The 16,549-nt window shown below is 48.7% G+C and overlaps 5 protein-coding genes across 5 annotated transcripts; 3 read left to right on the forward strand and 2 right to left on the reverse strand.

Moving 5' to 3' along the window:
* Nucleotides 1-738: 738 nt before the first annotated feature.
* On the forward strand, nt 739-1,455 carry FVEG_10501 (hypothetical protein; the record flags this gene model as incomplete). The annotated part of the gene is made up of 1 exon (XM_018899660.1): nt 739-1,455. The coding sequence occupies one exon, from the start codon at nt 739-741 to the stop codon at nt 1,453-1,455; it is 717 nt and encodes a 238-aa protein (XP_018757765.1).
* Nucleotides 1,456-3,256: 1,801 nt separating this feature from the next.
* On the forward strand, nt 3,257-4,451 carry FVEG_10500 (hypothetical protein; the record flags this gene model as incomplete). The annotated part of the gene is made up of 2 exons (XM_018899659.1): nt 3,257-3,389; nt 3,445-4,451. The coding sequence occupies 2 exons, from the start codon at nt 3,257-3,259 to the stop codon at nt 4,449-4,451; spliced, it is 1,140 nt and encodes a 379-aa protein (XP_018757764.1).
* Nucleotides 4,452-4,817: 366 nt separating this feature from the next.
* Nucleotides 4,818-5,894, reverse strand: FVEG_10499 (hypothetical protein; the record flags this gene model as incomplete). The annotated part of the gene is made up of 5 exons (XM_018899658.1): nt 4,818-5,197; nt 5,246-5,367; nt 5,421-5,560; nt 5,619-5,741; nt 5,790-5,894. The coding sequence occupies 5 exons, from the start codon at nt 5,892-5,894 to the stop codon at nt 4,818-4,820; spliced, it is 870 nt and encodes a 289-aa protein (XP_018757763.1).
* An 834-nt stretch (nt 5,895-6,728) lies between these two features.
* Nucleotides 6,729-7,969, reverse strand: FVEG_10498 (hypothetical protein; the record flags this gene model as incomplete). The annotated part of the gene is made up of 2 exons (XM_018899657.1): nt 6,729-7,266; nt 7,344-7,969. 2 exons carry the CDS (start codon nt 7,967-7,969, stop codon nt 6,729-6,731), a joined length of 1,164 nt encoding a protein of 387 aa, XP_018757762.1.
* Nucleotides 7,970-8,500: 531 nt separating this feature from the next.
* Nucleotides 8,501-16,111, forward strand: FVEG_10497 (hypothetical protein; the record flags this gene model as incomplete). Its single annotated transcript, XM_018899656.1, has 5 exons — nt 8,501-8,701; nt 8,749-9,225; nt 9,291-9,471; nt 9,522-9,659; nt 9,723-16,111. The coding sequence occupies 5 exons, from the start codon at nt 8,501-8,503 to the stop codon at nt 16,109-16,111; spliced, it is 7,386 nt and encodes a 2,461-aa protein (XP_018757761.1).
* Nucleotides 16,112-16,549: the final 438 nt, after the last annotated feature.

Genomic DNA, 16,549 nt, shown 5'->3' on the forward strand with positions numbered 1-16,549 from the left:
CTGGAAGGTGGAAGGAAACTATAATTCATTGAATCGTCTCAAAGTCTGTGTTGGAGTTGTGAAGTATTTATTTATTTTCTGCCATTGACGCTTAACATGTTCTCCAGCGCGCCTGGTAATTGGGCATGGTCGGAACCCGATTAAATAGGCGGCGGCCGACTGGATGGGTTTGCTAGGGGAGGAAAGAAAACTCAGCACCTTAACCCTAAATGATAAAAATACTTAGGTAAACTTAGCCTAAATTTAGTACTCTATTTACTAAGTTTATTTCGACACCGTACATCAAGGTTCGGTGTTTTCTTACTCCCTGAGGGTTTGTTACTGTACAGCTCCACACTTGTTCTTGGCCAACGTGTCATTTAGCTCGTTTAGTTAGCCAATAGCCCAGTGCTGATACCTGCCGTGTCCCATAGTCCCTTACGCTATGTGCCACTGGCGCTGCGCCCTATGGGGTTTTATTGACTTTAATACGCTACAGATAAACGCGCTTACCATATGCACCCATCGCTTCTGTAAGCTTAATCAATAGTTTAGCCACAACGGACTACTATTACAGTGCTTTACCAGAAGAGCTGGACTATTGCTTTTATTACCTTTCAGGGGTCGGCTAATCTGTATTAATTGCTATACACAACCTGGTTAATAATTTAAATGCATCAGGCGCCCTCCTCTTTTACCTGGATCCTGAAGTCGTGGTTCATTATCGCTTTCTAAATTCGCTTCATCTGGCCTGTCATGATGTCGTCTCCGAAGCTGCTGCTAACGTTGGTGGCCACCTTCCTGTTTTTCACGTCTATTTCCGCTGGGCATTGTAAGCCCAAATCCTCTAACTCTGAGTCTATCACTACCACGACATATCCCACAACAGACACCGCAAATCTTGTTACGACGACAGCCGACAGAACCACTACTGCTGGTCTGCCGATAACCACAACCGATGCTACCACTCTTCCCGCTACAACCACTGAATCTACGGGTACTTGCACACTAGAGCCCCTGCTTGATCCACAGCCAAATTATCATCTTCAATTTACTCTCGGTGTTGAAACATGTTACGATTTGGACCGTTCATACCGTTACAGGGTGGGTGGAGGTGCCAGTAGTGGATTCAACCCTTGGGTACTCACAACGGATGGTGGTGAATACTTCACCGTCGGAGACAATGGTCACGTTTCTTACAGGGATGGTTATGTTATTGCCCAAGAGCCGGGCACTGACAATATTGGTGGTATCTCTGAGAGTGACACGGCAAGAGCCAGTTGGACCAGGCTTACTTGCAAAGTTTTCACCACCTCCAATACCCCATTTAACTACATGTCATGCGTCGGAGATGGACCCGAGAACTCTATATTCCAGATCTGCCAACTGTCACCCAATGGTCCACTAAGCCTCTTGCTTTCTTCATCAGTGCTGCCTGGATGTAGTGAGGCATATCTATTTGGTGCTGACAGTTAAGAAAAACGGCTGTTGAAAGAAGAAGTTGTTTTACTAAAACCTATAAGCTCAAGCTTTAAAGCTTTCAAGCGGATATCTTCAACAAATTTTGCCAGCAGGCCCGAAGGGAATAAACGACTGGTCTTGAAAAGTCTGACCGACAAGGTATCAGGGGGCCTTATTTAGTGTCTATTCAAGAGCTATAAATACGAACAATAAAATGCCCTTGCCCATTTCCTTCACGATGTAAGGGGTAATCTTGGGATGAAATGCCGTGTCTAGTAAATATATCTGAAATCGGGCTATTTCATTCTATATTTTATGGGAAACCTAGAGGAAACTCTGAAAATTCATGAGACTCCAGAAGACCCCACCTGTCTTGAATACAAAAGTACCGGTAGAATAAAGTGCAAGGCTAACAGGTAACCCAATCACCTACTAAGATGTCTCCCCCGCGCACCTACTCGTGGACCTCGCTCGCTCGCTTAAAGGGAGCGCGAATAAGTGGGATCATTTTTGAGTGAGTCCACAGGTATATATATGCCTTTTACCCCGTCATGGGGTAAAGTGAACCCCGGACTGGGGTCTTGGGGTCAACATCGAAGCTCATAGTTTAAGAACAACCATGATAGGCAATTTGAGCCCCGATCGACAAGGTCAAGCTCACCATTGTGCATGCGATATTGCCAGGTGTTATCTAAGTCATGAATGAGATGGATCAGGTTGGCCTATCTTATCCGATTCAGCCGGTTCTATTTGGCACAGGATCTGAAACCTTGCGCCAGAACAAACGGAAGAGGGAAGGAGGACTGGGGGTGTAGGTGTATCTACTGCTTAGTCCCCATATCACTGGCAATCATTTGTCTTCTTCTATCTATCGCACAATCTGTGAGAGAGTCTATTCTACAGGCGATAAATTGCAGGCCTTGTACAATTGTAGGGCCTCATTGATCTCAGAACCTTCAGGGACATATATCTATGCCAGGCGTGTCTTGATAATAATTGAATTCGGAGCCCGAAAAGCAATTGAACTTCTCAAGTGATGCTTATTGTGATACCACGTAGGATTGGTTGTTGCTACTTTTGGCAAGTGCTGATATCACACAGCGTGCGATCTGCACCACTCGGCCCATCGCCCATGAGATGCTGCGTAAGCGTTAGCTTCGCGGGTGTCGGTATCGGCACGGCCCGGATTTAATGCATCCTAATCTGACTTTTTCTCACAGCGATAGTGATATCAGCACACACACGCACGTAAGCATCACTCCTACCTAATATGGCGCTGCCGCGTTATCTCGTCACAATTAAACTGCCACCGGATCCAATGGAAGACGATCGATCTATTACGCGACCTTAAAATGGCCGGGGAGTATGCAGTTGTGTCCCGTGTGACAAAATGGAGATAAGCAACCTCGCGTCTAGATAGGGAGTTGCACGGAAGTGACAGTTTCGAACCACGGGAGGCACCGCCCTTTTGGAAATGTATTACGAAGCTGAGACTTGGCATCACATCATAATGTGGCTTCCTGTCGCATCTTGGAGACAAAAGAGTGCATTGCCTTATCCTGTGTAACGCTCCACGCTCAGTTCTCACATAATCCTGACTGCATAATCATACAATCAGAGCATAACATTGCCACACTCTGACTGCTTGCACAAAGAATAAATGACACCTTACACTTTGGGTCAGAGAGAAGAGTGAAGAGGATCCTGGTAGTGAATTGATTAGTTCGCACATGATATAAAGAGAATGCCTAAGAAGTAACCACGGAGCCACCATGCGATGCCGACACGTCCGTTCGGCACCCACATGTTTGGCACAATGTCACACCGCCAATCATGCGAGCGCTGTCGGCAGCAAAAGGTCCGGTGTCTTCGAGACTCCACCTCACAGAAGCCATCACCAGGTCAGCCTCTGCCAAAATGCTCCAAATGCGCAAAAGCAGGCACAGCATGTGTGTACAACTGTAGATCGATCGAGTTGATCCCACCATCTAACAAAGGGTTAAGGTGTCACTACATTAAGAGCCAAGACAAAAAGACCGTGCTTCAGCTCCGAGAACAACATGGGCCTGTCATCTTTAGAGAAACAGACGGGTGGCTCTCTAGAGGATGATTGGCTTGATTATGACAACTTCAACTGGCACCAGACAGGCACAACGGCCCAAGCAGAGCTTGAACTCGAGAATACCTCTCGGAATATTGATCAAGACCTGAAAATGAGTAATGATTTTATGGCTGGGATGGATGCACACCTCGACGAAGGACAATGGTGGAACGAGACAACCCCGATCCAAACACCACTATCCAACGCCGATGTCAGTGATGACAGGGCGACGCCCAGTTTCTTACAAGAACTTACCTCCCAGGCTATGGCTGTGAGCACTAAGACCATCTCAGCTACAATTGCTCTGCATCATCCCCGCAGTGCTCCACCCACTGTATCATCCCAGTATGTCAACCAGGCTTTCGATGGCACAAGAACTCTGGTACGTATCATCAACACCATATCCATGATAATTTCCGGGGAGAACGATGAGATTACCTCGGAGGGTGAATCGTGCTGTAGCATTGGAGGGCTGGCTCTTACAACCCTTGCCTGTCAGCAGCATCTTCTGGGCCTTTTCAAGGCAATTTGCAAGTCTATAGAACATTGTACTGATGAAAAGTCGAGGGAAAAGACTGCGTTCGGAGTTAGCCATAGTAGCTCGCTGATTGGGGATGTAGCTCCTTCTTCAGCGCAGTTTACAATGGTTCTTCAATTGCTGGTACATCTTATCAACCGGTTGGACAGATGTCTCTTCACAGGCGCACAAACAATGCCCAGCCCCGACAAGTACCAAGGCGGTATGGATCTGACACATTTGGGGAAGAATGCGGATGAACTTGAAACTGATAGAATAAGCATTTCTGGGTTCGCACAGGTATCAATTACAGGGTTATCACTAGAGTATCACAGACTGCGACAGATCATTTCCCAACTTCAGGGGCGGATGGACACACTTGAGGAAATTTAAGTTGAGGGGTTGGGTTACTTTTTCTGAACGAAGGAGACGACTACAGGTCTAGATTAGAATGTAGGATGACAAAAGCCTCAAGACAAGAGTTAGAAGATCTCATAGTACGAAGGTAGTTGTGAATTGTGAATTCTTCATGTGTTGGCTTGATATGTCTCATTGAGAAGTCATAGCCTGTAATTATCAGTCAATCAATCGTGACTTCAGTAAGGTAGAGTGATAGGACTCATGACACATTGTAGCTACCTTCCGATTCAATAGTCTATATTAAATATAGCTAATTGATTAATCTGAGCCCTAACTGTAACCACAGTCTCTCATTAACTGTAGGAACATCTAGCCGGAGAAACAAACAATGCCACAGGTCTAGAAGTTCAAGGCTCCCTTCAAGAACTCCAACTGCTTCTCCATGACAGAGTCAACATCGCCAAAAGCCCAATCCAAATGACCCTTGCCTGGAAGCAAATGAAAAGTCTTTGGCTCGCCCATCTTCTCGAACGCGGCAATTTGCTCCTCAGCGGGACATTCAACATCATTTTCAGGAGTCACCATCATTGCAGGCGTGGGGCTGACGTAGGGAATGAGCGTCATGATGTCCCACGAGAAAGCATTGTAGAAAGTCTGCACTGTGACGCGGTTCTCCACAGGGATCTTCAGGCGGGTCATCATAGGCCAAAAGTCTGAGCCCATTGAGGGGCCGAGCGGAACGGTGCCATCTTCGTTGACATAGGGCAGATAGATTGGTTCTAGGGAGTACAGTTAGATAGGTTACCACATCAAGAGGAGCCCAATACCTTCTCCAGCCATTTGAGCTTCGCGGTCTTGCATGGCGAGCTCAAGAATAGCTCTTCGCCGCTCAGAAAACCCATGGAGGTCAATGACTGGTGCGACCGCAACAACAGCATGGACACGAGGACTGAAGCTTTAATAAGCACTACTAAAGCTATAGATCGTTATCAGGGTACTAACTCGAGTGCTGTAGCAGCAAGACACATATTTCCATCAAAACAGAGGCCCCAGAGGGCAATCTTCTGAGGGTCAACCAGTTCGTGTTTGGAAAGGTACGTGACGGCATCATGAAAATCCTCCACTCGTTTACGAGCGCTAGTCTGTATTTATCAGTTAGGTACCAGGTCCAAGTTTAATGAGGATTCGAGATTTGGTCACCTCTTGTCTCGGTAGGCCCTCACTTAAGCCATAAGTCCTCGTATCAAAAATGAGTGCCGTGATGCCATGATTCTGATACCACTGCGCAATATCAGGCACAAAGGCCTCTCTGGGCATGTTAAACTACAAGGACTTAGCAAAGAGTTTTCGTCGGTGAAGCGGTGTACCTACTCCCGGAGAAACAATAATGCCTGGTCCATATTGGGCCGCTGGGTATAGCCAGCCACTCAGGGTGAGGCCATCGAGTGTTTTAAAGGCGACGTCAAGGCGAGACATGCTGTTGGCTTATGACTGTAATGTGTATGGTTTCGACGGTGGTTCTGTTGATACTTGGACTGTGAGCTTGCATATACTGCACTGTTGTTTCAAACACGCCCTATATTTTATCTGCTCGCGACTCCTTAATAATGATCATCATAATTTTATTACTACGCTGCTAATACTACGGCGCACGTCGCATCAAGATGTGATTTCGTGTCGCAGTGACTCGTGTAAGACGGAAGCGGAATAAGTCTGCACGGAAAAGAGTATCCCGATCGGCGATGTCGGAAATGTCGGATGTGGCTACACATACTGCAGTTGAGACTTATGGCTGAGAGATAAAATCAGCAGACATTGGCTACACATGCTGGATTTCGGGTGCCGAGTCTGACTAGACGGAGAAAACATAGAATTCCGACTACTGCGACCTGTAGGTCCGAGATGCCGGCGCTGGACAAAGTCCAACTAACTTAGAGGTTCAAAATTGGGTCCTTCCTCGGTTGGATTCAGTGGACGAGCAGAATAGTATGCCTGCAGCTTCTGGTAGAAGGAAAGAGTATGTTCTAATTATTAGATACATTCTGCAGCATCAGGTCCCTATAACTTGTCAAGAATAAATCGGGTTTTGACTAACGATTACCTAATAAGAGTTATAAGAAATAAATAGACTAAACATGGTTGAAAAACAACTAGAGTTTAATTATAAGCTATATAGGTTAAGTTATATATAGGATTAAAATAAAATCATTTTCTTAGTAGTAGTAAAAAGAGTGTAACAATTCTGCATAAACTTAAGCAAAGAGATCTAGTTAAAGAGCCAAAATACACTCCTTCCAATCCCCACAGTCTTCAAGCCCCAACCTTTAGGGGAACAACAAGCTTCTTACCCCTAACGATACCGTCTCGTAGATCTTTCAGTCCAGAATCAACACTTTCCAAGCCTCCAGTACGAATTTCCAAAGGATGATTACGAATCTTGCCCTCAGCCAGCCATCTCTCTGCCAATCTAAAGAAGTGACTGGCAAATTCCCGATGTTCAGGGGCACTAGGCCGTCCATAAACACCATCGAGCTTGCAGGGCTCCCCAAGGAGGGTGTTGGCCATGACCCAGTCAGCACGGACATCACGTCGCGTGTACTTGACTGTGTTGGCTGTGGCATCTAGTGCAATGTATGTGCCACCTTGAGAGCCAATTGCTTCATAGCACATGGTCATCGTGGCCACATTGGTGACACAGTCGACAACGCATGCGAGCGAATTGTCTGTATGGAGCCGAATATCGGCGCCGCACGTTGCAGAGTTATAGTCGAAGCAAGCTGAAGCTCCGAACGACTCGCAGAGGGAGTTGTTGGCCGGCGAGCATGTCACAATGGGGTTGTATCCGGCCCTAGAAATGAAGTTCATAAATATTAGTATTCTGTCTTATTTATTCGCACTTTTTTGATGTAATGCAGGATGACTGACAATTTCAGAAGCTGGGTGGCCATTGTACCCGAGGCTGAGGCCCCTCCAGCCACAAGAACCGTGATAGGATCCTTAGTGCCCTCTTCGATTTTACCATGGCCATTCGTACTACCATTTGTATGGCCATTTGTGTGACCATTCGTGGATCCGTTACTTCGGCCATTTCCATTCATCTCACCCAAATAGTGCCCATGCTCTAACGGAAGATTGAGCCCAGGCTGCTGAAACAGAGCCAGGCCGGAGATTCCAATGCCCAGACCAAGGGAACAGGCCTCATTGTATGACATGGCTTCTGGAATATGGCAACTCATATCCTCAAAAGCCAATGCGTACTCGGCAAAACCGCCGCGTGTATGCATACTGAGCACTGAATCACCTGGATGGAATCGAGTGACTCCTGGGCCAGCAGCGACGACGACTCCAGCAAAGTCGCAGCCTCCAACATAGGGTTCAGGAGTAATGATGCCATATTCGATAACCTTGGTATCATAAGGATTGAGCGCAACGGCCTCAACGCGAACTAGCATCATGCCTGGCTTTGGGCTGGGCTGCGGCATGGCGCTGCTGAGGCAATAGCCTCCTGATGCGTTGCTAACCATGGCTTTCATCGTTGGTGCAGATGACATACTGAACGATGGCGAGGAGAATTGGATGCTATAAGATGATGGATAGTGAAGTGGTATGGCGGCTATGAACCTGACTTAGATTCACGGATAACAAATCGGGGGATGATATCAATCAACAGGCAAGCTTTCACTGTCATCTTCGAGTTGGTCGGGCTTATCTGTAGGATCATGTCCTCACATTTCCCGTATCACATTCCGTATGTAAGATATTAGGCGTACCGGAATTTGTGCACCGGAGGACAGATGAGGCGCAGCAAACTCCGTGTTCCGACCGTCATTGTCGGAGTAAGCAGCCACTCTCAGGGTCGCAGTCGGTCTTCCGGGCTGGCGTTTGTGATAAGGCTCGTATCTGCATTTTCCGGTGTTTAGTTCCGGTGATTGAAAGAGAAAGTAGTTGTTGAAGAAATTGTAAAGATGCGGTGAAACCCAAGATGCTCAGTATGGAACGCACGCATTAGAGATCACTCCTTTGCCACTCAACTGAAAATCACATACAACTTTTACGATTCACTGAAACATTCGTGCTTCAAGATGGGTAGCATAACTCAGCAACCAAAGTACACCAACGAGCCAATTGCTATCGTGGGTAGCAGCTGTCGCTTCCCAGGCGATGCAACCTCCCCATCAAAGCTTTGGGACCTTCTCAAGAACCCCAGAGATGTCGTCTCCGAGATTCCTTCTACCCGCTTCAACACAACGGGATTCTATCATCCTAATAGTCAGCATCATGGCGTAGGTACTCCGGTACAGGGTTTCAATACGAAGGCTAACAAACGCAGAGCTCTAATGTTCGTCATGCATACCTGTTGGACCAAGATCCAAGAGCCTTTGATAGAGAGTTCTTTGGCATCAGCCCAAAGGAAGCTCAATCCATGGATCCCCAACAGCGCATGCTGCTCGAAACAGTCTATGAGGGCATCGAGTCTGCTGGCTACTCAATGCAACAGCTACGTGGCTCTAACACAGCTGTCTTTGTCGGTGTTATGTTCCTCGACTATCAGCTTATCTCTGCACGCGGCCTTGACAGCTTACCACAGTACCATGCTACCGGTGTTGCCATGTCTATCTTGGCAAACCGGCTATCTTACTTCTACGACTGGAAAGGACCGTCTGTGGGTATTGATACAGCATGTTCCTCGAGTTTGGTGGCGTTGCACTACGCCGTGCAGACTCTGAGAAGTGGTGAAGCCAAGATGGCTGTTGCAGCCGGATCGAACCTGATATTGGTGCCCGATCTGTTTGTGTCAGAGTCAAGTGTTAGTAGACCTCTCCTCTTCTATTTATTCCCGAGTCCCAATGACCACTCTAACACCCGATCTAGCTCAACATGCTGTCTCCCAATGGACGATCCTATATGTGGGACAAGGACGCCGATGGATACACCCGTGGTGAGGGAACGTCTGCGGTTATTCTCAAGACACTGAGCCAGGCCATTGCTGACGGCGATCACATTGAATGCATTATTCGAGAGACAGGCGTCAACCAAGACGGCCAAACTCCGGGTACGCAATGCCCCATGGTGTGATAGGACCGACTAACTTTGGTCACATAGGTATAACTATGCCAAGCCCAACGGCGCAAGCAGAGCTCATCCGGTCCACATATTCCAGGGCAGGTCTTGATCTGAGACTCGAATCCGATCGACCACAGTACTTTGAAGCCCATGGGACTGGAACCCAGGCTGGTGACCGTAAGTCCACATCATGTTCCAAGCTCACAGTAGCGAATGCTAATTAGCCTTTACTATCAACAGCAAGGGAGGCTGAAGCAATATCGACTGTCTTTTTTCCCAAAGGTTCCATTTACGACCAAAAACTCACGGTTGGCTCTGTCAAGACCCTGATAGGACATCTGGAGGGTAGCGCAGGCATCGCTGGTGTCTTGAAGACATCACAAGCTCTTCAGCATAGCCAGATACCCGCAAATCTCCACTTCAACACCCTCAATCCCAAGATTGAGCCTTTCTATGCCAATCTGCAAGTCCCGACTGAAACGCAGCCATGGCCAGTTCTACCCAACAGTTGGACTCGCCGTGCTAGTGTGAACAGCTTCGGCTTTGGAGGAACAAATGCGCATGCTATCCTCGAGGCCTGGGACAACAATGGACAGGACTCAGGCAGTCATCCGAATAGTGAAGGTGGCCTATTTGTGTTATCTGCAAACTCAGCGCAGTCGTTGGCTTCGAGGGCGTCGCAACTCTGTCACTACTTGGAAAGCAATCCTGAGACAGACCTTCGGTCTCTGTCATTCACCCTCTTCCATCGTGCCAACTTCGGCTTCCGCGCGGCCTTCTCCGCGACAAGTGTACAACAGCTCGCCGAAAAGCTCAAGACAGCTGTCCTAAACAAGATCCCTCGCACCACCACCATCCCGGAGAAAATGCCACCTCGGATCCTTGGTGTGTTCACAGGCCAGGGCGCTCAGTGGGCTACCATGGGTGTAAAGCTCTATGAATCGTCTAGTGTCTTCCGCAGCGCTTTCTCACGAATGCAAGACAGTCTTGATGGCCTGCCTGCCAAAGACGGACGTCCTTCATGGTCTCTCATTGAAGAACTCCGTGCTCCTCCTTCGACTTCAAGCATAGGTGAAGCAGCTGTCTCGCAACCGATATGTACAGCTGTGCAAGTGGCCCTTGTCGATATGCTGCACGCGACTGGAGTACAGTTCTCAGGCGTTGTTGGCCATTCATCCGGCGAAATTGCTGCTGCGTATACAGCTGGCTACCTCGATGCGCACGACGCCATTCGCATCGCGTACTTCCGCGGAGTCCACTCGAAGAAAGCTCAAGGACCTGATGGATGCAGCGGCAAAATGATGGCAGTAGGCATGTCGATTGATCAAGCTGCTGGTTTCTGCGCGGAGTGGAGAGGAACGATAAAGATTGCTGCCAGTAACTCGGCTCGCAGTTGCACTCTTGCGGGTGACGCCTCAGCTATTGACTCCGCCAAAGAGAAGCTCGACGCAGCTGGCACATTTACGAGAGTGTTGCAGGTCGATACGGCTTATCACTCACATCACATGCAGCCAGTCGCCCAGCCATATCTCGACTCGCTGCGAAAGTGCAACATCAAGATTAACAAAAAGCCTGGAAACAATGTTGCCTGGTATTCGAGCGTGTGGGGATCTAACGGACGTTGCCGTACGTTTACTGGCGAGGACGCTGAGTCTCTGAAGGGCCAATACTGGGTTGACAACATGACCAACACTGTACTCTTCAGTCAAGCTGTCCGGAGAGCTGTGGATGAAAGCCATGTTTTTGACTTTGCTCTCGAGGTTGGACCTCACCCTGCTCTAAAGGGCCCTGCAACTGAGACCATCAACAACATGACGGGCATTGGCATCCCATACTCCGGTGTCCTCAGGCGCGGTCAGCACGACGTGGAAGCTTTCTTTGACGCTTTGGGGCTCTTGTGGAAAACATTTGTACTTCAGAGTGGACGGTCTATCGTCAATTTTGACGGCATTGAGCGAGCCTTTGCTTCCAATGGAAAGAACAACAGTCTAAGTCTTCTCAAGGACCTACCATCTTATCCGTTCGACCATGATACTGTATACTGGAAAGAGTCTCGCCAATCCGCGATTGTCCGTACACAGAGTCAGAAGCGCCATCAGCTCCTGGGCAATGCCTCTACTTTTGGTACCGGGAAGCAGCGTGAGGTTCACTGGAAACAGGTCCTTCGTCTTGAAGAGATTCCTTGGCTATTTGGGCACACTATCCAAGGAGAGAGCTTGTTTCCAGCAACGTGCTATGTCACAATGGCCTATGAGGCAGCCGTTAGACTTGTCTCTCCAGCGCAGGAGATTCAACTTATCGAGGTACACGATATAGACGTCTTTCGTGCTCTGAGCCTCAAGCCTGACTCTCCCGGGACTGAGGTTCTCTTTGCGGTACGCATTACAAGCCAATCAGACGAGGCGATCACGGCAAGTTGGTCTTGTTATAGCAGCCCAGTTGATTTTGAACATGGCCAAAATCTCGGAAATATGCCAGCTCAAGCCGATTCTCACGTTGAAGGCTTCTTGCGCATTGAGCTCGGTGCTCCCAGAGATGATATCCTGCCACCCAGATCGGAACCAATTCTGCCTTTGATTCCACTTGACATCGAAGAGCTCTATGACACTCTGGCTGGTCTGGGTCACGGATATACAGAGCATTTCCAGGCACCTGAAATGCTTCGTCGTTTGCACCACGCTGTTGTTACTATGCCTCCAGGCTGGCACGAAGCGAACTCATTGACTCGTTCCGATGTCAACCCCGCGGCTTTGGATACGGGTATCCATGGACTGTTGGCTGGTTACTCATGCCCAGGAGACAGACGACAACGGTCAACTTACCTCCCAAGCCGTATTGACAGCATTCGGATTAGCATGGCCGCTACTGATGTTGGTGAAGATGGCCCTGCAGAACTGCTGGCAGATTCCTTTGTCACGCATGGCGATGCAAGCCGTATCAGTGGTGATATCAATGTCTTCAACCCCGAGAATAACAAGACACATGTTCAGATTCGCGGAGTGCACTTGTTAAATCTGCCTGGTTCTCTCAGGTCAAGCCGAGAATCTTATCATCAAGATATTTGGGAACGCGACGCTTTGTGTGGCATTGAACCTGATCGGAAGTCAATCATCTCAGACGATAGGGCTCGAATCAGCAAGTTGGCCATGCGTCTAGTTCTCTTCTACTGCCAGAAGGTTCTTAAACAACTCAAGCCTTTTGAGATCATGCTCATGGGAAAAGCCCGCAAGAACTTCTTGACATGGGTTAAAGAGGTACTTATTCCCAGCGTGAGGGCTGGAGAGCATGAGGCCAACAAGGAATGGCTTGATGACACTGAAGGAGTGTTGGATCAAGAGGTTAAGAGGCTCAAGGCCGTGAACTCAGCCGACGTCGTGCTCTTGGAACGTCTTGGACGTAACCTCACATCCATTACCCGTGGTCTCACTGCAAGTATCAAAGTAGCAGAGCAAGAAAGCGCGCTTGAAAGATACTACGCCGACAGCTTTGGCTTCCGAGAAGTCATTACTGATGCAGCTAGTCTTGTTTCACAACTCTGCCATCGTTACCCGGCTATGAAGATGATCGAAGTTGGTGCTGGGTTCGGCTCAGGCCTACGAGACGCGTTGGTCAGCACTGCAGGCAACCGCCGTTACACATCTTATACAGTTACCAATACTCTCGAGCCTGCTGATCATGACTCGAAGCTCATCTTCAAGCTTCTTGACATCGACAAGGACCCCGTGCAGCAAGGGTTTGTCGAAGCATCATACGACTTGGTTATCGCCACAAGTTCATACTCTACCAAGGTCAGCCAGGAAACGGTGATCAATGCGAGACGGCTGCTACGTCCGGGCGGATTCCTGATCCTGGTAGCTCTGACCAACGACTATCTCCCTGTTCGCTTCGTTCAGTCACTGCTCCCAAGAACCTGGCTGGAGACGGACAATTCACAGCCCCAGATCATTCAGATCTCTGAGTGCAATGATCTGCTGAAAGCGAATGGATTCTCGGGTGTTGATGTCACCTACCCGCAGCACTTTTGCAGTGTTATGCTGTCGCAGGCTGTTGACGATGCTGTTCTTGCTGTGCGGGATCCAATTACGGCGACGCAGAAGATCGACGCAGAAGTCTTGCTTGTTCTGGATCCATCACCTGGTACAATTGTTGAAAACCTGGCTTCTCAGCTGGAAGGTAAGCTTGCCTCCTACACAACAGTGCGGAGGGTTTCGGGCCTTGAAAACATCAACGTCCCCCCAGAGGCCATTATTCTGAATCTCTGCGATCTCGATAGCCCAGTCTTCTATCAGATCGGCGAGTTACGCTTCAAGGGTGTGCAAGAGATAATGCGTCAAGCTAGCGTTCTCCTCTGGGTTACCCAAGGTGCTCGAAGTGGAGCAAAGCCCGAGAATACTATGGTACTTGGATGGGGACGGTCTGCTCGCCTAGAGCGGTCTACTATGAGGCTCCAGGTCCTGGACATCGAGCAAGAGTCACAGGCTGTGGACCCGGATCTCATTTGCAAGCTATTGCTCAATCTTTGCAGTAGCGACTCAGATAACCAGGACATTCTCTTTACACTGGAGCCAGAGTTGATGTTGAGAGATAACGCAATTTACATTCCAAGGATCTGGCCAGTCGACGGCCTTAACGAGCTCGCTGATACGAGATACAAAGAAGTATATGTGGACACTTCTTCGACAGATCCTTTTACAGTGCTCGATGAGCGTGGAACACTAGCAATTGAACGGCCCTATGGACATACTCAAGCAAGCAATTTGGAAGTCCTAGCATCATCTGTGCATGGCTTCCGATTTCAAGGCGAAGAGAACCTAAAGCAGCTCTGCATCTCCAGGAATGTTGCAGGGGAAGCATCGCTTATACTTTCAGACAAGGACTCGTTTGAGATCCTTTGGCAATTCGAGAACGACAATGCGGGTGTCGAGTACCACCATCAGCTTCAATCCCTGATAACATCGGCACTAGCAGAGGCTACTCTTCATAACCTTTCGGGTCACGTTTGGATTCACGGTGCCCCTACTTGGCTTAAAAGGGAGCTGGACCTTGCAGCCTCGCGACGTGATGATATTCAGTTGTTCAACACGACATCGGATCGCGAGCTGGTCGAGGGGAACTCCAAGTTCCTCCATCCTTTTACTACCAAGCATGACCTTGCTCTATCAAAACCGAACAGCACTGGGGCATTCATTTGTTTGGACGGTTCGCAAGAAGGTCGTAACTTGGTCGGTTTGGTCCGCAACAGCTGGCCCAGTCTCCGCATTGAACTACCAGTTTTGTCATTGAACAGTTTCGATGGAGTTGTCTTCAACGGGCTTAGCAAAGCCATGTTCGCTGACCTGGTAGAGTGGTATCTTAGCAGTGGCACTCCTGTCTCTGAGAATTCAGTAGAAGGAGCCGTTATCCCCGTTGAGCATATCTCCAAGGCATTCCCATCTTCCATCTTGCCAACAAGCGTCCTTGACAGAACGACTACGGCAACCATAACTGCCAAGCTTCTTCCGCCAAATCACGATGGCATCTTCTCCAGTGAGAAGACCTATCTTCTCCTCGGCCTGGCTGGTGATTTTGGCATCTCCATTGCATTGTGGATGTTTGAGAGCGGAGCTCGCCATGTTGTATTGGCATCTCGCAATCCTGTTGTTCTCCAACCAGTGGTAGATCATGTTGCGGTGACATATGGTGCTGCCTTACGCTTCGTGGCTATTGATATCTGCGACGAGCTTTCACTATCGACTGCATGGGCCGAGATTCATGAATCCATGCCCCCTGTAGCCGGTATCATGAACGGCGCTATGCTTATGCGAGATCAACTGTTTGCAGACCAGCCGTGGTCGGACTTTTCAGCTGTCATGGGTCCCAAGGTCAGAGGAACACAGAACCTTGTTACACTGCTTGACCGAGAAACCAAACCAGAGCAGCTAGACTTCGTTGTGTTCTTTTCATCTGCAGTTGCGGTCGCTGGAAATGCCGGCCAGACTGCATATGGCTCATCGAATTGGTTCATGCAAGGTACAGCTAGCAACATGCGACAACGTGGTTACCCCGGCTGTGTTGTCCACATCGGAGGTGTCAGTGGACTGGGCTATGTTCAACGACATGAGAAACGCAAGATGCTTGAAGAGTCATTGTATTGGCTTATGTCTCCTGTCAGTGAGACAGATCTACACGATATGTTGGCCGAGGTTATCGCGGGCGAACGGTATGATCTCATTACGGGTATTCGTGGTGACATCCGGACCTACACTTGGCGAGAACAACCGCGCTTGTGGCATTACCTCCAGGCCGAAGACGACAGTGATGATGCTACGGCCAAAGAAGGCAGTAATGCATCTCTCAAAATCCAGCTTGCTTCATCTGTTGCTGATCCAGATGTTTGTCTCGAACTACTCCTTGGTGGCTTTACATCGGCATTATGTGGAATGCTCCATATGAAGCCAGAGGAGCTTGACACCAATGTCCCTGTTGCTAGCATTGGTATTGATTCACTTGTGGCTGTCAGGGTTAGAGAGTGGTTTATGCAGCAGGTTGGCGTGGAGGTCTCCGTTTTGAAGGTGATGTCTTTGAATACTCCTTTGCTTGCTTTATGTAAGGATGTTTTAGCTATATGGAGGAAGCAGGTCAAGGCTTAAGATAGCTTGTCATCCAAAGCTCGGTAGTTGGGTTATCAGATATTTAGTTGAACATGCTCAATCGCATTTGCTAATTGGCTCTTATCGAATTTTGAACAAGGGGCGGTGTAGGACCCGACTGGATGGGTCTGTTGCTGTCAGGACGCTAAATCGTCGATTCAGCTCCTCGCTTGTGCTTGCCAACGTGTCGTTTAGTTAGGGTGGATGCTCGTTCAGAGCTGACGCTTATCGTGCGCCTTACCCAAACTACCCCTGGCGCTGCGCCCTGTGGGCTTTTATTGACTCTAACGCGCCACAGCTGAACGGGCTTACCAGTCCAGGCACGCTTAAATCGCTAACTCAACAAATTTGCCCTTGGCAATGAGGCCTGCGGATTCTTATTGACTGTCTGTCACGATAGCTGGAAATTCTTTTTGTTAAATATAGCTAGGACAAAGC

Source organism: Fusarium verticillioides, chromosome 11 (genome assembly GCF_000149555.1).
Source record: "Fusarium verticillioides 7600 chromosome 11, whole genome shotgun sequence".
In the NCBI taxonomy this organism is placed as follows: domain Eukaryota; kingdom Fungi; phylum Ascomycota; class Sordariomycetes; order Hypocreales; family Nectriaceae; genus Fusarium; species Fusarium verticillioides.